Source organism: Stenella coeruleoalba (genome assembly GCF_951394435.1).
Source record: "Stenella coeruleoalba genome assembly, chromosome: 9".
In the NCBI taxonomy this organism is placed as follows: domain Eukaryota; kingdom Metazoa; phylum Chordata; class Mammalia; order Artiodactyla; family Delphinidae; genus Stenella; species Stenella coeruleoalba.
Window position 1 is genome coordinate 102,768,196 of NC_137155.1, and position 14,337 is coordinate 102,782,532.

Here is a 14,337-nt window from a genome sequence, read left to right on the forward strand (position 1 = left end):
CAGGGAGGAGAGAGCGATGGCTTTTTTCACCTGGAGGGCCAGCCTCAACGGCTCCCTCAGCCCCCAGAAGTGAGACAGCAGCCTGCCCGCAAGGTGACGCTGACCAAGGGGGCGCTTCAGCAGCCCCAGCACCCTCCGGTGGGGGCCCACGTGCACTCAGCCGGCCCTCCAGGCATCAAGAGCATCCAAGGAATTCACCCGGCCAAGAAGGTACTGCCTGTTACTGCCCCTGCCCCAGGAGCGGAGCCCGTGAACCCACTGATGGGAGTGCCTGGCGCAGCAGGAGTGCTCAGATTGTGGATGAACCAACCATAGTTTCCTTCGCCCTGGCTTTGAAAGCTAACGTGTTCACAAAAGCGCTTTCCTCTTGTGACATTTTGAGTGGTACGATGCTGGGAAATCACCCTAAACCCAGGCTGCGGGTATTTCGGGCAGCTCTGAGCTGTGCTCTGGGGACAGCCCTGCACAGAGCCCAGCCCAGCGCTCCTTCCTCCCCTGCCAGCTGCTCCTCCAGAGACTGCTTCCTCCTCGTCACCCCAGTTCGCAGATGGGAAGCCTTTGGGGGTGAAGTACCTTGCCCGAGAAAGTGCCTCTCCCCCCGGCTCTTCCCTCCTCCCTCCCTTGCTCTGGGGGTCGAGGGTGTGTTTTCCTTCTCCGAGCTCAGTGTGGGAGACGAGGTGTGGGCATCCAGTACCCCTTGTGAATTTAACCTTCCCGAGGAGAGGAGCGTCCCCCTTGTCCCATCATGTCCTGGTGGGGACCCCCCCAGCTTCTGGTGAGGGTGTCTTTGTAGCTTTCCCAAGGGCCCCCTCTCTGCCCGACAGCAAGGTCCCCTCTCGGCGCAGAAGCCAGATGCCCCTTGCCTGATGACCTTAGGGTGGAAGAGGAGCAACAATACTTGCTCTGAGTTTCTTCTAGAAAGCTCTGAACTCTGCCAGTTCATCCTCTCTGCTTGCCTTGCAGGTGATATTAAGGAGTAGTGTTAGCCTGAAGACCGTTCTTTGAAGTAATTCAGTTACTCCAGATTTATTTTCTCATAAATACCTTATGATCCAGGGACAAACAGAGTAGGGACATTTTTGCTGCAGGTGGCACAGGCACAGACACATTAAGTCGTATCTTCAGATATACTCTCTAAAAATTGCTCCAGTCTAAATTTTCTTTGGTCAGGTGTTGTCCCTGGGTATGCTATGAGAAAGATCGTAGAACACCCCTCCCCCCCATAGTCTGTTGGACACACAGATAAAGCACTCGTGTTTCTTCATCCTCAGCCTCAGGTTACTCTCCTATAAAAGTGAGGACAGTAATCTTTCCTGGCTTATTTGGGCTCTTGCGAGGGTTTTATAAGAAGATACCTGGAATGTGAGCCACCACTCAGTAGAGAATGTTGTTATTAATGTTATAGAACACACTGCTGGTTTCCAGGCAGTGAAACTTGCACTTTTTGATGGTGTTTTCCCATGTGACTTCTCTTGAAATACCCTTTTGCACTCTGGGAACTCACTTCACAGGAGTAGTTGTGTCGCCTCCTGTGGAATGTTCCGAAGTGTTGCGTTCTTTTCTCAGTTTCCCTTTATGTGGCACCCATTCATGTACTAAGGGTTCCATTCTGATTTCTGTCTGCCTTCCTCTGTGCCCTTCTCTGTGATGGGGCGGGAGGTCATTTTTGGCTCTTTCTACCCGACTCTCGGGCAGAGTTGGGCAGGACGTCTGGAAAGCGCAGTGAGCCCAGTCACATCCGCGTCTGCGTTTCACTGCTGTCCTGGTCTGGGGGCACTGGCGCTTTATCCACTTTCCGGATTAGAAAAGACGGGAAAGCTCAGCGGTTCCTTCTTGTTTAAAAGATCCCAGAACAGTGGTTTTGAGCCCTGGACGGCTTTAAAAAATGCTAAGGTCTGGGTCCTACCTTAGGCCAGTGCTGTTGTAATTTCGGTGGGGGACAGGGGCACTCAGTCGTTGTAGTTTGGGTTTTTGGTTTTGTTTTGAAAGCCCTGCAGAGGAGTGTAAGGTGCAGTGGTGCAGCCAGTGGGAGACTCCTGCTGCAGAATCTGCCCTCCAGGGTACGCAGTGTTGTGGCTTGCAGTGACCGGGAGGCGGCTGTGGGGAGCACCATACACAGTCCCCTGGTCCCCGCTGGGTTTGCCTGTGGTACAGTGGGAGAAATTTGGGCTCCGGGGCCGTTAAGGACTGGACCCAGATCTTTGTGTTACTCGCGGCAGGTTTCTGAACCCCTGTGATCCTGCTGCTTCGTCTACAGGATGATGGTAGCACAGAAAGTGCCTACCTAGTACCATGCTTGGCACCAAGATAGGTGCAGACTTCGCTGCTTCCTTTTCCTTCCTTTTCTTTTACTCCAGTTTGCTGGGTACTGTGGTCTTATTTAGACATGAAACCCTTTTCTGATAGTGGATAAAAACTACAGAAGGTCCTGTCGTTCACGGTGTATTTTAATGGATTCTGATTTGTTCACTTTTGTATCTTAGTAGCTGTGAAAAAACCCCCAAGCTTCAACCTTGAATAGTTCCTTTTGTTGTTGCCAGGTCATCATGCACGGGAGAGGCCGGGGAATGGCAGGTGCGATGGGCCGGGGCCGCCTGATGCCGAACAAGCAGAATCTCCGGGTGGTGGAGTGCAAGCCTCAGCCCTGCGTCGTGTCTGTTGAAGGGCTTTCTTCCTCCACTACTGACGCCCAGCTGAAGAGCCTGCTGATGTCAGTAGGACCCATTCAGGTGGGTCACCTGGGGCCCGTTCTGTCTGTGCCCTTTGTCCTTCCCAAGACTCGGTTATTTCTTCATTTAAGATCCCTTTGTGTTGGTTACTTCATGGTAAAACAGTACTCTCGAGAAGAAGGACAAGTATTTTATCTGCTGTGCACACTTGATGCCAGAACTTTGCCTTAGGCTTGGATTACTTGGAAATTATCAGGTGCTCAGAAACCTTATGAAATAGTTATTCTAGCCGAACAGATTGTCCTTTGAAACCCTCATATTATCCTAAAGTTCTTATATGCGCCCAAACACACAACCTTTTTGCTCTGTCACACACTTGTTTTGTGTGTAACAATTTTAACATTTTAAAGTATCTAGCCTTTTGACCTTAATTTTCAGAAATAGCCTCACATGTTAACACCTGTGGAACTTGCTTTAGACTTTACAAATGTGAAATAATGTGGACTATATTTTGGTCTCTTAAGTTTTAAACTGGCTAATTCTAAATGCGTGAAGGTCTCTGCCGAGCTGGCTGCAGATGGGTCTCCAGTTGTGTTGTAAACAAAAGTTGCCGCTGAAATCCCTGATGGCTCCAGCCTCTGGAGCCCTGGAGGCAAACCAGCGCAGTGGGTAGACCTGCTTTTCCTTGAGCAGCGTGTCTGTAGTCCCCAACTCTGGCCTTTCCTGCCAGCTCCCCGCCTCCCGCCCGCCCCCGCAACCCCCCTACGCCCACCCCCCCGAGCAGCACAGCCCTCCATCCTGCGCCAGGACCCATGTCTGAGGCTGGAGCGCTTGGGAAGGATGTTTGATGCAAATCGTAGGACGTGGATGTGAATGTTAGCTTTCTGAGTAAAAAGTGCACAGAAAGGGGACTTCCCTGGTGGCCCAGTGGTTGAGAGTCCGCCTGCCAGTGCAGGGGACGCGGGTTCATGCCCCGGTCCGGGAGGATCCCACATGCCGCGGAGCGGCTGGGCCTGTGAGCCATGGCCGCTGAGCCTGCGCGTCCGGAAACAAACTGATCTGTCGATAGCGAGCTTCTGCCAGCATTAGATAGCTAAAGAATAATATTGCTAGGTATAAATTTTTTAAAGGCGTTTATAACAAGACTTCATTGTGGTTTAAGTATAAGTGCACTTCAGAGGGAGGGTTAGGGGACCCAGGCCTCCCGGCCCGCCGCGCTGGCTGAGGAAGAAACGTGTGTCAAGTCTCTGGTGGGCTGGGCTGTGGTGCCACCTGGCGTTCACTTAGTGTAACAGCAAGAGGTGGTGTCTGGACCAGGAAGGCCGGTTCCTTTGGGCCTTTAATTATGGGAACGGCAGTAACAGCACGTGAGCTCTGCTTGTTTTGTGTGGCGGCGTCACTCCCCGGTTAGTGTGCTGTCCCCTTAACCTGTTCTCATAAGCCTCTCTAAAGAGTCCTTTTTAAAGACATTTATCTGTAGTCTCCCTGACAGAATAAGGAAAAATGATAGAATTTTGTAGAAGTGTTCTGACCAGTGGTAGAAATGACACAGGAAGCATCGCAGCGTGTTTGAGAGTTTCAGGTGAGAGGGTGCAGTGAGAATAAGCCCACCTGGTACTCTCTAGCAGTGATAGGGAAAGAATCAGAAAGAAGGTTCTGCCCGGACACTGGGGGGGGTCTTGCTCTTAGGGCAGGGAGGGGCCGGCTGGGTGCACGTGGGGCTCCGGGAGGCTGACTTGTGCGGGGCATGGGGGCTCCACAGACAGGTGAGTCTCGCGCAGGTGCCCCTCCGGTGACCGGCGCATGTTCCCCCAGAGCGGCCTCCCGCTGCGTTCCGGAAGACTGAAGTCGAATTAACTCTTAGGGTCAGGAAGTAAGGTAGTTATAACTTCTGAGCCCCTTTGCTTAGTTATCCTTCTTTCCCTGTTTGAGGGATTGTACCTAAAACTGTTAAGAAAACTGTGTTATCCTATAGAGAAATGAAATTCCACGGTGTAAAAATAAAAGTATTTTCCTAAAATAAAAAGGCAGACGCTGGCCATGAGCAACGGCAGTAACAACGGCTGAGGCTTAGATTAGGCCAACACGTGCCTGGCACTGTGCTGTTCACTTTTCCCTGGCTTCTTTCCTGATTTCTCCAACAACCCTGGAAGGTAGTCGCTAAACCGAGAGCCCGAGTGACCGGAGTGGCCATGGCGGCTCATTCTCGAAGCTGCCGGGCCCTCCGGGACGCGGCAGTGCGGCAGCAAGTGTCGGGCTTTGAGAGAGGGCTTCGGTTTTGGTCCCAGGTCTGCCGTTTATTGGTGTGCAGCTTCCCAACCAAGTACTTCACCTACGTGAGTCTCACGAACCACACAAGCTTGCAAACGCTGTCTCCTACCTCTTTCACTGTTCCCTGGCGTCACCCGGAAGGGGGAATGGAAGAAACATGGAGGCCTCCACATGCCATTGAGGGGGAAAGCGTGTGCTCTCGAAAGGCGGCCTGTTGTCCCAGAGCAGAGTCCTCTGGGGGGTTCGCTTCAGGCTGCTGAGGAGAGGCTGTCCGGGACCCACCAAGTTTGCCAAGCTCCCAGTGCGGTAGTTCCAGGGAACCAGACACTTGGAAAGCCCTCATTCTGGTGGGTATCTTGGGCCGCCCAGTGAGGGGGAGCCCTTTTGAGCAGTCGTGTAAGTTGGGGTCACGTTAGAACATATCGCCTTCTGGGATGAGACCATCTTACCTTCTTTGCGTCTGGTTCTGACTGACCAGGGATGTCTGGTGGGTGATGTGGAGAAAGCTGGGATCTCAGTGAAAGCAGTTCAGTCATTTTGAAGTTCAGGACGTTTGGGAAGGAAAACACCAGGCATAGTCAAATGTAGACTTTCTGAAAACCGACATCACGAGGTTTAAAGAAAATACAGGCATGGCCGCATGATCTGAAACCGTAATGGGAAAAACTGTTAACTGGAGGCTCGCACACAAAGTTCTGAAAACACTGTTGTAAATAATCCCAAAAGAAAAAAGAGGATTCCAGGCAGACCATGTGATAAGACACGGGCTCTTACCTGCAGGACACGTTTGTACAAGATGAAGGTGAGTGTGGAAGAGGAGGGCCTCAGGATGTCTTTAAACTGTATCAGAGCAGAAAGAACAGCACTTACGCCGTGGACACAAGAAGCCCCAACACAGGACTCGAGGAAAAAACAGAATCGGCATCAAAAAAGACCACACACGCTGCGATGATTAGTTCAATATGAACAGGCACTGGAGGAGTCGTCGATTTCCGCGAGAAGGGGCCTGAGACGCTGCCCCGTCACCAGCGAGAGGGTCGGGTGGGCTGCGTGCAGAAAGGGTCCGGAATGAAGGGATCCTGCGCCATGCTGCCCGAGGACTGGCTCGAGGAGCCCGGCTGCGAGGCTGGAGAAGGAAAGATTTAATGGGCATAGGCCAGCTGCCACCACCACGTGCAGGTGCCATCGCGTGAGAAAGGAAGACCTGGTACGTGTCCCTCGATGGTTCCCAAGCTGTCCCTGGAGGCTGGGCCCAACCCAGGGTGTCTTACCAGGTCTGGGGTGGAGCCCGAGAGAGTAGATGTCTAATGATTGATCAGTGGGGCTCTTGTTTGAGCAACTTCACTTGTTTAAAACAACTAATATCAATATCATTTTTGGCTTTAGGTTGATTCCTGAAGGTGCTGGGAACTGTTGGCCAGAGTGGGAGAATAGTTTAATTGATTTTCAGGACTGCAGAATCATTTCAGAATCCCCTTAACATTCATATGGGGATATAAGTATATGTATAGCTGATTCACTTTGTTATACAGCAGAAAGTAACACAACAATGTAAAGCAATTATACTCCAATAAAGATGTTAAAAAAAAAGAAAGAATCCCCATAATATTATAATTTATTAGTATACATGGACATGAACACAAGCTCTTTCTAGAAAGAGGAAGAACTTTTCCTAATCAGGGAAAAAACGGCCAAGGTTCTGAACAGCATGGACATTTTTCTGGACTTTAAATTGTGGGTTGTCACAGCTCTTCTACTGTTAATGTAGTGCCTTGTGGCAGTTCAGTCAAATGGCCCTGAATGGGATGGCTGAATATAAACAAAGGAAGCGGCCAACTAAAGGAGTATTTTAACAGGTATTTTGCTACTTATAGTAGCACAGTTATTCTCAAATTTTCTGCAGATGTCTTGTCTCTGAAAAATGAGAAGTATATCAGGGTGGGCGTGGGCAAGTTAGCCTGTCTCTCCGAGGGCCAGTACCATATTTGTGGGGGAGATGGGGCGGGGTCAGAGTGAGTGTGTAGACTGGAGACAAAGTTTAACTCTTCGTTCATTCTGGGTGAATTGAAGTGTTTAATTATTTGGAAATGGGCTACTGATTAGCAGAAGCACATATTTTCAAAGTAGAAGCTGGTGGTCATAATAAGTTTTTAGCTTATTAGTGGACAGCGTCTTTTCCTCTCTTCGCAATAAAGTGATCGCCAATACTTGTCATTTTGGTAGGTCAGAAATGGTTGAATATTGACAGTTTTAGCAATTCAGTGTTATATCTGAAAATAGGTTTTGTTTTTTGGAAAAGGGTGCAGAAATGTCAATAAAGGGGAACAGACAGAAAACAAATTTTAAGACAGTGTTATTACTTTTGTTGACTATTGAGAACTGATCCTGCATGCCGCAACTAAGACCTGACGCAGCCAATAAATAAGTAAATATTAAAAAAAAATTTCATTGAAAGTTTATGCTCTCTTGATTGATACCTTCTCAATCAAATTGAGCTTTAAACCACTTAGATACAGATAAGCTATCTTCTTACCTCTTACCTTATAAATTGGTAAATGGTAAAGAGGAAGCTTCATGCCTTCGTTCCACATTGTGAAATCACCCAGAGGAAATGACATCTTGACATGCTTTTTCTCAAAAGAAGAGCATAGTATTTTCAAAATCCAGATTCCATCTGTGAATTGTAGAGTGTGGATAATCACTTGTGGTATCATAACAAGTTAGTTTTTTCTTGTCTGTTCCTAATCGAGCGATTTTTGTAGTTTTGGACAAAATAAGTTTAGGTTAAGTTCTCCCAAGTCTTGTGGTAAGAACTGCCACAGTGCTGGCCGCAGTTCATGAAGAAATGGAGCTGTGCCTACACCCCAGCGCCCTCGAGCACTGCGGCCACGGGGCCGGAAGAGGAAAAGGGTGCCTGAGGCGCCTGAGATGGAATCAGAAAGCAGGGCCTGGCGGGAGGTTCTGCTGCAGTGCTTGGGTTGGACCTGGGCTTGAAGCTGGCTCTTACCCACGTTCTTCTCTGGCCTCCTCTGGTGGTGACAGGACAGCACGGCATTTCCTCTTGCATTTTCTCTTCAGGAGCAGTTCCAGAAGAGCTTCAGCAGCTGGAGATCGTTCAAGGATAAGGCACAGAGTGGGCGTGAGCCGAAAGCGGGGGCTGGCAGAGAAAACAGGTCTTTGTCAAGTAACGAATTTGAGAGGCCAGAAAAGCCGCATGCTGACAGTGTATCCAAGAGAAGTTAATTGATGGCATTAATTAAAGACCAGGTTGCTGAGCTTTACTTGTCCAGTTAACTTAATGATAAGTGAAATCATCAAGAAAAATCTTTTGCGTCTGGTTTTTATATCTGAAAGAAGAGGAAAACTCTAGTATCTACTAAACTGGCTTCAGAAAACCAGGCAGACGGAGCTCACTGCAGCCTAGTGGCTGCCTCTGTCACCTCCGGGCCTGGTCCTTGCACTGGTCCGGGTCTGGTTGGTGATGTGCCCCAGACTATCTGACTGCTCCTCCGAGGGGAGCCTGTGTGTAAACCTTAGTGCCATGTAATATGGAGACTTGAAACTGTTTATTTCTGTGTGAAGCACTGAAAAGCAACTTTTTGGAAAGAATATTTTTTTAGCGCTCTCCTGGTCATGTTTTACTCATGGGAGTTCTGTGTTTACTAAAATGGAGAGTGCTTATTTCATATACAGTATACTTTTTTTTTTTTTTTTTTTTGCGGTACACGGGCCTCTCACTGCTGTGGCCTCTCCCGTTGCGGAGCACAGGCTCAGCGGCCATGGCTCACGGGCCCAGCCGCTCCACGGCATGTGGGATCTTCCCGGACCGGGGCACGAACCCGCGTCCCCTGCATCGGCAGGCGGACTCTCAACCACTGCGCCACCAGGGAAGCCCCCAGTTTACCTTGTTTGAACGTATTTCAAGGAACTGATATTTTGGCTATGTGCTTTTGTTGTAGGTCTTTGAACAAATGCTTTAAAATGAAACAGCCACGTGTGTAAACACTTCTAAACGGTTGTGTTTTACCATTAGATATTTTTTCTGGCTGTTAAACGTCACTGGACAGAAGCCCAGACACAGCAGACGGTTCCCCGCCACTGAGTCCTCTGCTACTTCCTCAGGCTGTGTCCCCGTGGTAGCAAGGCCCCCCTGCCACTTTGCTCATTGCCGCAGACACACATGGCAAGTCACCAAAATGCTTGAGAAGGATCAGACTCCGGAGAGTGGGACCGGCTGAGAAATCCGAATTCTCCTCCGGCGCATCCCTCCCGAATCCTAGGATCCTACGTCCCCAGGCCTCGGGGAAGCACAGAGCTGCCCCTTGTCCTCAGGGCAAGTGTGAGGGAGGACCAGGTGAAAGTTCACTGTCCCTGCACCAGTCTCTTCACTTGATGGATCCATCTTCTTCATGAACTCACTTGGTTTTTACTGCAAATAGTAGCCTCAGGAATGGTTGTTTCAAATCCTAAAGATTTAATTTTCTTTTTAAGGTTTTTTTTGATGTGGACCATTTTTAAAGTCTTTATTGAATTTCTTACAGTATTGCTTCTATGTTTTGGGTTTTTTGGCTGCGAGGCATGTGGGATCTTAGCTCCCCGACCAAGGATCAAACCCGCACCCGCTGCATTGGAAGGTGAAGGCTTAACCACTGGACCGCCAGGGAAGTCCCCTAAAGGTTTAATTTAAGATGCCGCTTGTCTCAGACTTTTTAAAGCACAGACTGTGACCAAATTATGCTGATGGCTGCCACAGACACAGCTGCCCCTCACTGTGGCCCACCTACATATATGAAACCCTTAATTTACCCCAGTGATAATTAGGAGATAACTACCCACTCCGACCGTGGGGTCCCGTTGCCTTACAGCAGTTCCTCCTGTATGATGAGTATTGTGCTTTTAAAAAGCTTACTGAGGGCCCCGTGGAAAATCGCCTGACAGGAAGATGTGAAAGCAGAAAGTAACTCTCCAAGGACACCTGTCCTGGGCCTCCCCAGGAAGGTTTAGAGAGAAGATTGGGTGGCTGACAGGGCAAATGATGGAAGGTCTATATGTGTGTGTGTATATATATATATATATATATATATATATATATATATATATATATAATTTTTGGCTGCGTTGGGTCTTCGTTGCTGCGCGCGGGCTTTCTCTAGTTGCGGCGGGCAGGGGCTACTCTTGGTTGTGGAGCACAGGCTCTAGGCACGCGGGCTTCAGTAGCTGTGGCTCGTGGGCTTAGTTGCTCCGCGGCATGTGGGCTTTTCCCAGATCAGGGCTCGAACGTGTGTCCCCTGCATTGGCAGGTGGATTCTTAACCACCGTGCCACCAGGGAAGCCCCCTGATGGAAGGAAGGTCTTAACACCAAGCTGTGAGGACACGAACGACTGCTGCTCAGGGCAGTGACTTAGCGAAGCACTGTTGCTGGATAGATTATCTGGATAGATTACAAAAAATTGCCAGGGAGGTAGAATTAGTTTGTTTTAGTGATCTAAGTGTCAGCCTGGACTCAAATTTTGCATTAAATCTGATGTATAAAAATGAATGAATGAATGAATGAATGTATGTATGTATGTTATATGTATATTACACCCCATACAACAGGATTCTAAAGTGTTTCTGTCATCTTCCTTCAGAGTTTACAGATGCTTCCCCAGCAGCGGAAAGCCATAGCCAAGTTCAAGGAACCCGCCCATGCGTTAGCGTTTCAGCAGAAGTTCCACAGGTAGCCTTGGAGCCCCTGGCGACAGGTGGGAGATGGGAGGAGTCTGTGCTGCCACCTGCTGTCTGTCTCTGCGGAGACGCGCCACCGCCTCCTGTGACGTGGGTGGTCACCCCGGGTGTGGTGGATCCTCTCTGTCGGTCTGCATGTTTCTTCCGCTTGATCCCGTGCCTGCTGATGTGCACAGGTAGCCTAATGGTCACTGTTTCTTTAAATCCCCACAGGCATATGATAGATTTGTCCCACATAAATGTGGCCCTGATTGTTGAGTGATTTCTGGCAGGAGAGCCTGACCGTAACGCTGCACACGCGCTGTGGAATTTCTTCCCGGGAGCTGCTGCGCAGAGCCCCGCGAGCTTAGGTCTCTCCGTCCGCAGCCCTGCGTGGCTGTCGTCCGGAGCGCCCAGCGGCCCAGCACTGATTCCAGAAGAGCTGACCTTACGGGACGCGGCAGACTCGACTCGGTGTTAGATCGCTTCACATTCTCTTGTCACCACAAAGAACTACAGGTTTCGCTTTCTCATGTTTTCAAAGTGCTTACAATGCATGTAGACATCGTTCTTCGTGATCTTATGTATGATCGATTACAGCGACTTAGAGTGAGTAAAGACATTAACGTCACAAATTCTCAGTAGTTTTCACAGCAAAGAATATTTGATAATGGTTGCACTTATCTTCAGTGCAGGCTAGATGAGCGTTTTCTCAACCAGCTTCACTTGTTTTACCGTCTCAGAAAGCCCTCAAAAGGCTCTTGTAAAAACGTAGGTTAAAATTCGGGTGCTTATGATTGGCAGTTGCATATCCTGGAAAGCAGGGTATGAGGGTGGTTGGGAGTGGTGCCAATTGTGTGGCCGATTCTGCTTCTTGTAAATACTCCAAAAGCGCCAACTGTATAGTCCTAGTTCCAAAGGGAGCGCCCCCTTTTATACTCGTTCTGAATGCGGCGGAAGTGCTGCTGGGCGTCGTCACACGCCCCCAGGCTGAGCGCAGGTGTCCGGATGCCCTCACCTCCAGCGCTCGCTGGGCTCCCTGCTAGGCGAGCGTAGCATACCTGCCAGGTGAGGAGGGTAGGACAGCCTGAAGCTTTCGCAGGCCTGTTCGGTTTTTTCCTCTTTTTAAGTGCAGCCCCAAGTGGCATATTCATGTCACCGGCTCTGTGACGCATAGAGAACATTCTTGGGCAATCTGTGACTAAGATTTTCTTTTTTGAAGGCCTTTTGAGCAGGGGCTGCGCTGTCCTTCAGTGGACCCGAGAGCGAGGGGATGTTTGCGCTGGCTTGTCGTTCTCCGTGGCGTGTGGCGCAGTGTGTCTCTGGGATGCTGGGTAGGCTCCTTCAGGTGAGAGACGCTTCCTCCCCTTAAAGTCATCTGTAGTAAAATTCATTCTGGGCAAATGTGGAAAAAAGTGCCTTATTGTATTTCTGCTCATGAAGGAGTTTCACTATTTTGGATTGATTCTAATGTGGACCTGAACTAGTTGAGCAAATGATACCGGGGCATACTCAGACTTTTTAGCTATATTTTATACCTAAGATTTCCTGTGAGATTTATTAATGGAATTAAGGGAAATAGAAGCCTGTTACCACCGGTGAATGCGTCTGGTTAGCCCAGCGAGGACCAGATGTGAGCAGGCAGCCCCCCCTGCAGCAAGGCGTCCCTCCTTCTCAGCCTTCTCTTGGGAGCTAAGACACAGGTCACGTGAACTTGTATCTTCTTATTTTCACAGTTGAAATTTTGTATTACTTTTTCAAATTAAGTTACCAGAACCAGAGAAGAGCATTTCAGACCCTGTGAGACTTCCTGTAGCATTGATTCCACTGTGGTACCGTGTGCTAGGAGTGAGTCTGGAATGTGAAGGTGGGTGCTGATGACTGCTCTTCAGAAGATTTCGGTTCCGGGAAACTATAGGCACTCAGAACACGCTAGAACACCCCCTCGCCCCCCTGAGCTGAGGTGCCTGGCCCCCCGTGCTCCAGAAAGCCCCTGCCTAACCCTTGGGAGGTGGTGGTGTGTGCCAGCCTGGCCCCGGGTGCTCCGGCGGAGCATCCAGATGGCCAGTGGCCGCTGCCGCCGTCCTCACAGGTAGAGATACAGTTGCGTTCACAGGTTAGGAGCTCAGTCCACGGAGAGCCGCGCTGAAGTGGTGAGTTGGGTAGCATGCAGGCACCACATAGGAGGGACCCACACCACTTCCCCGCCCTGGGCAGCAGGAAGGCTTACAGTTAATGGACTTATTTTATCACCGAGGACTTAATGACGCAGTGAGCTGAGTATACAAAATTTGACCGCTTTTTGAAATAGTCTGAGTGTGTTGTGGCTGTGAAGCTAAAAATCTGCATGTTGTCTCTGAAAAGTAGCCATTCAGGCGTACTTTCTTCTAGTTAGTGGTAAGAAACGAATCCTATTTGGGCACCTTTGTTCAAGGCAGACCTCATGGCTACTTTAAGGTCTGTTTTTGTGTTGTCTGAGTCTGACAGGGGTGCCCCGGAACAGGTGTGTGTCTGTAACAGTCTACGCACACAGAGAAGTAAGCTTTCTCTTGATAGAAAGTTCTTGAAAGGCCTAGTCGAGCCGGGCCTTCCGGAAAGGACTGGTTAGAAAGGCTTCCCGCGGTCGCTTCCTGATGCACACGGCCCCTGGGCACGGGCTCTGTTAGTGCCAGCCAGGCCTGGGAACAAAGGCTTTGCTTTCCTTGAGGGAAACTGGAAAAGGAAAGAAAGAAGCAGAATTAGAAAGGAACGTTATTTCCATTTTTGGTGCACTTCTCGCAGTGAAATCAGACCACGGTGAGCTGAACCCTCTTGGAAGATCTGCTGCAACCATTATCTTTGTTCTTTCGTTATCATGCATTTAAAGGGTATGCAGGAGCAGTTAACAACCATGTAAATATGGACCTCTTAAAACTAAATGTTATTGGAAATGCTTTCAATTCAGCAGCATCTTAGCTATTTGTTAGTTCCTTTGTGTTGTCTTATCAAAGTTTAATGGCTGCAGTTCCATAACTGTTGATGTGTTTGTGTGTATATTCGATTTTTATAAAGATGGTAGTAAGTCAATACATTTATCCTGACCTGTGTATTATTTGTTCACAAATTCAAGAAGCCAGTAAATATCAGTATATCTCATAAGGTGAAGACAGTAGGTGACTGTGTGGACCTGAGGTGCTTTTTCTTTTTGCATTATATCTTGTTTTGATCTTATGCTGTAACAGAAGCTCACTTAGCTACTTATCTGAGCATAACCTTGCACTACCGTTGGTCTGGCCACATTTGTTAAATTCTTATACTGATATCCTTCTTAAGGAGAAATATCGTCTCTTTTTTCCAAAAGAAATATTGCGGGTTCCCCCCTTTCTGGACAGGCAGCATGCTAAGTAGGTGTCTGTGCCCTCTCCCCACCGGGGAGGGCGGGGGAGGGGACGGGGGGAGGGGAGGGGGGGCGTCATCATAACTATTTCTAATTGGGGGTCTTCCTTCTCATGATTTGTAAAGGTCCTGGATAAACAATTGTTTATGCTTGGTTTTGTAGCGTTTCTGAATTGTGACAGCTTAGATCCTGCACAAAGGGGTCTTTTTTTTTAAAGGGCATTTGGCTTAATTATGCAAACAGACTTTGTTGCTGGAAGGAGGCTGGGAGGAGGTGTCCAGGGTGAGGGAAGAAGGAGCCTAGAAGTGGGGCGA

At 49.1% G+C, this 14,337-nt stretch overlaps 1 protein-coding gene across 4 annotated transcripts in view; it reads left to right on the forward strand.

Annotated features, from left to right (window-relative positions):
- The window catches only part of RBM33 (RNA binding motif protein 33), a 112,943-nt gene extending 98,896 nt beyond the window's left edge, over positions 1-14,047 (forward strand). For 3 of the 4 annotated variants that reach the window (XM_079931416.1, XM_079931418.1, XM_079931420.1), the window contains 4 exons: positions 1-210; positions 2,541-2,729; positions 10,572-10,660; positions 10,882-14,047. In XM_079931416.1, the coding sequence (XP_079787542.1) occupies positions 1-210; positions 2,541-2,729; positions 10,572-10,660; positions 10,882-10,930 (537 nt within the window). In that variant the 3' untranslated portion in view covers positions 10,931-14,047. The remainder of the gene's footprint in view (positions 211-2,540; positions 2,730-10,571; positions 10,661-10,881) is intronic. The other variant, XM_079931417.1, reaches the window with a different exon arrangement.
- Positions 14,048-14,337: the final 290 nt, after the last annotated feature.